The 3,965-nt window shown below is 29.9% G+C and overlaps 1 protein-coding gene across 1 annotated transcript in view; it reads right to left on the bottom strand.

Annotated features, from left to right (window-relative positions):
- Positions 1–1,584: 1,584 nt before the first annotated feature.
- LOC117168351 (adenylate cyclase type 3) overlaps positions 1,585–3,965 on the bottom strand; it is an 85,483-nt gene continuing 83,102 nt past the window's right edge. The window contains exon 9 of the mRNA XM_033353930.1: positions 1,585–3,389. Coding sequence (XP_033209821.1) covers positions 3,207–3,389 — 183 coding nt within the window. The 3' untranslated portion in view covers positions 1,585–3,206. The remainder of the gene's footprint in view (positions 3,390–3,965) is intronic.

Raw genomic sequence — 3,965 nt, 5'->3', positions numbered from 1 at the left:
CTTAGTTCGACCTCGCGTGAACACAATGAACAACAGTAGTAGTTATATCGGTAATAGTCATAGCAGTAACAGTAGTAATAGTAATTGTGATAAAGCCAATTGTCCAGACTGAAATCTTCAATGAGAGAGTTTTTTTTGACATATAGCTAAATGGTACAGTAACTCTACGACTAATGGCAAACATTGCCGTCGAAAAAATGGCCACTGTATTTCAGCTTTTGTTGATATTGTAAAAATCGAATCCTGGGCAATCAGCAAACACTGTAAATTATTCTTTCAACAATTAATTCATCTTATCAGATTTTTATTATGTTTTCATCAGGTATTTTACTGTAAGGTTCATCAAAATAACTTCAACCCTAAATTGCGGTTCATTTGAAAAATATTTTTAGTAGGCAAGCTAGGAATTTACTCATACTCACATGTTTCTTAACAATCACAACTTTTTATTGCAAGCTAATGAAATTTAAAAAATAAAAAACATATTTTCAGACAATATGAATAACAATATTTTTCTGTTTTAATTTTGTCTATGCTATCAAACAGTAAAAAGAAATTTTTACATATTGAAATAAAAAATCAAAGTTTTCAAGAAAACGAAGTGAGATTAAAAATTATTACTGAAGAGCTTTTTGTAGACAATTTTCAGGAAGAATTTGTCTCTTTCAACTTTTTTCTTATCTCGCTTTATTTTCGAAAGAAACTGGGTATTTCAATTTTTTAAAATAAAAAATGGATTGTTTTTAAAAAGGGCTTTGGTGAAAATTTTGTTTTTTATGAAAGAATAGTTCTATTGCATTCCAGATTTAAAATAAACGGAAACGTGACATGGCTCATTAGTAGGAGTAATTTTGCCTATAAAGTGCAGGTCAAATTGAGTAGTTATAAGTTAAATAGAAATTAATAAATGTACATATAAAAGAAGTAAAGGGTAAAACTAGTTCAATTACAAAAAAAATTGCAAGATAAACTAAACTATTTTTAACACTATTCGTGTTTTTGCGTTATATCTAATGCCGTTCAAGCAAAATATTGCTGAAAATTTTCAAACATTAAATGTTAAATTTTCTAAAAGATAAACAAATGAATAATTCGTTGTTAATTAAATATTTTAGATATTTGAGGCTATCGATGACTAAATTTAATATAATTAAAATTTGAAATTGTTTAATGAGGTTTAAAAAAAATGATCAGTTGCGTACATTGTAAATGCTTTCAAATTATGATTGCTTAGTTTGTAAGTTTGACAATAAAATATCTTTATATTATGACTGTAACTCTTATACAATCGACACTGTTTCAATGGATTTTCTGCAATATTTACCTTTAATTTACAAAGAACAAAAAGGTGATTTGTTATTTGGGCAAAGAATATTTTGTGTCGTCCCAACAAGAGAAAAAAAATGCGTTTGTTAAATTAACAACTTTCCACAAACTAACCAAAACTATGATTAAAAACATTTTTAGTAATTGAACTTTACCGTTTTCTATTAAAAATGGTCATATTTTGATTTTAATTTGCTAATTTCGCTACTTTAAAAATTTGCTTATTATTTTTATCAGTATAATTCTAAATTGTTAAAGTTTCAGATTGTTACATTTTCAGCTCTGTAATTCCAAATAATTAAATATTTAAAGATCCCAGCATAGAATAGTTACATTTGGCAAGTGTAGGATATTCTTGAAAATTGGAGAAGCTGAAATTACAACATTTTAAAGTTCAAGTTGAAAGTTTTAAAATTTAAACGTTTAAAATTCTAAATTGTATGATTTTATAGATTTGCAGTTCCATCTCAAACGATATGTCTGCGCAGAACCGCGGATTCTTTAGTAATCGTTACTTAAATAAGACTCAGATTACTTGGATGTTTTCTAGGTTTGCTGATATCAAAAGTAAATAATTTTAGAACTTGAAACTACAATTAGGTAGTTTTGAGTTGTCCTTAGAATGCTCCATTGTATTAAATCAATTTTCTCCCTTCTATTACCATTTATATAGGCTTAGTTTCAAATGAATGTTTTCATAACAATTATAGACTAAAGCAAAAAAGGTAATTGTTGAAAGAGCAATTATACAGCAAGAATTCGTCGTAACGCTTGTAGCGATGATGACACATTATGAAGGTACATTTGTGATGATATAGAGGTAGCAAGAATGATAATGAATCTCGGTGAGTTTTATGGACCGAACATCCTCAGGATGTTCTAGTCAATGTCCACTGGATGTCTTCTTTAGTCACCTATAGTTTTTTTAAATAGGTACATTCGATGAGGCAAAGGCCATAAAAAGGAATTTTTCACAATTCCACACAGAACGAGTTGATTCACAGAAGCTTGAAAGATATTAGTTACTTGAAGATTTATTCACATTAAAGAAACGTCGAAAATTGTCTATAAACCAAATAAATTTTAATTTACACATCTCTGTCATAATCCAATATTCCAATTTATGATAATCAGAATCCAATGCATTCGTTATCTTCATTATTGTTGATAAGAAATTATTTCTACTTATATCCAGACCATGAGAAAATTTCCTAGAAGATTTGATGCATTTAAATATATATTAAAATTAATCCTAGATTCTATCAAACTAACTCTGACCCAAATTGTACAAAACTCATTTGCAAGATACAGAAATCGTTTCAGGTACAACAGCACTTTGTCCACTCCATTAGATTTAGATAACATTTTAATGAGGTCTACCAGACAGCCAGTGAACATTTATAAATGTTTTATTCCTTTATGAATCCAATTTTCCATGGTGTCCCTAAAATTTCAGAATGCAATGGCGACAGCAGGGACACTGGGGGTTAAAGCTGTACACCTCTTTGTTGATTATTTTTAGACGACCAAGTCGCCGACTGGAGTCGCCGCGATCGAAGTCTCGAAGATTTGTTTGCACTCTCGAACCTTTCCGTCGTGAAACGGAGAGAAAAAATCCTGTCGGCGTGATCGTTACTCAGTGGGAAATCTACTACTGGTCCAATATTAGGTCAATATTGGATACCAATGCAGCCAATTATTGGTCCAATAAAACGAATATTATTTTTTATTAATTGTAAATTAGTATCAATTATTATTGTTTGAGTTTAGTTCACAATTTGTAACTTATAATTTAATATATTGACGGCCATCATTGGTCCAATATTGCACCAATTGTTAGTCTCAGCAATTTCTCACTGAGTAAGACTTTCAGAACTGTTCTATTGGTAAATGATCGGATGAGCTGGCTCTACTGGCAAATCACTGTCAAGCTTCAATGGAACTCCGTCTTTTGTCATTAGATAATGAGTGAGTAGCTGACCTTTACCCTTCACAAAAACCATTCCTCGTTCCTCAAATCCAAATCCGAATGGCTCCAGGATTTTTCGAGTCTCGTCAGTCACCTGAAATAATGTTGAAATTTTGAAATCTTTTCATGTTTTAACTAAAACAAAATCTGCCTGGATTTTTATTTTCTTATATTAAACGCATAAACAATTTAAATATCCATAATAACTCAATTATTTTGAAAGATTGTTACTTTGTTTTCGATATTTTTCTTATGGTATAAGGGAAGAATTTTTTATTTTCAAATAATTATGATTAAAAATAAAACAAATCACATTTTTCGGCTAAAATATGGAAAATTAAATAAACAAAATGTATATATGCCTCGTGCTACGCTCTCGGTCTTTTTGTATTTTCCCCCACATTTGTGCGATGGACTTTTAAAATTAGAGCTCAACATATCGACAACTGTAATAGGATGATCGTTAATTCTCTTTTCTTAAAGCTGCTGCGTCTTTAGCGAACACATTCTTATCGCGTACCTCACGCTTCGCACTATATTTTGCCAAAAATGTGAACTTTTCTACACTAAGTTCAACACTATTATATCAAATGTATATTATAATTATTTCTGCCCCTCGGGCTGGTATTGCTTAATCAGATATTGCAAAATAATGTACAAATTTTATTTA

This window comes from Belonocnema kinseyi, chromosome 2 (assembly GCF_010883055.1).
Source record: "Belonocnema kinseyi isolate 2016_QV_RU_SX_M_011 chromosome 2, B_treatae_v1, whole genome shotgun sequence".
In the NCBI taxonomy this organism is placed as follows: domain Eukaryota; kingdom Metazoa; phylum Arthropoda; class Insecta; order Hymenoptera; family Cynipidae; genus Belonocnema; species Belonocnema kinseyi.
The sequence above is the reverse complement of the archived record's forward strand: the minus strand, read 5'-3'. Positions and strand labels throughout refer to the sequence as shown.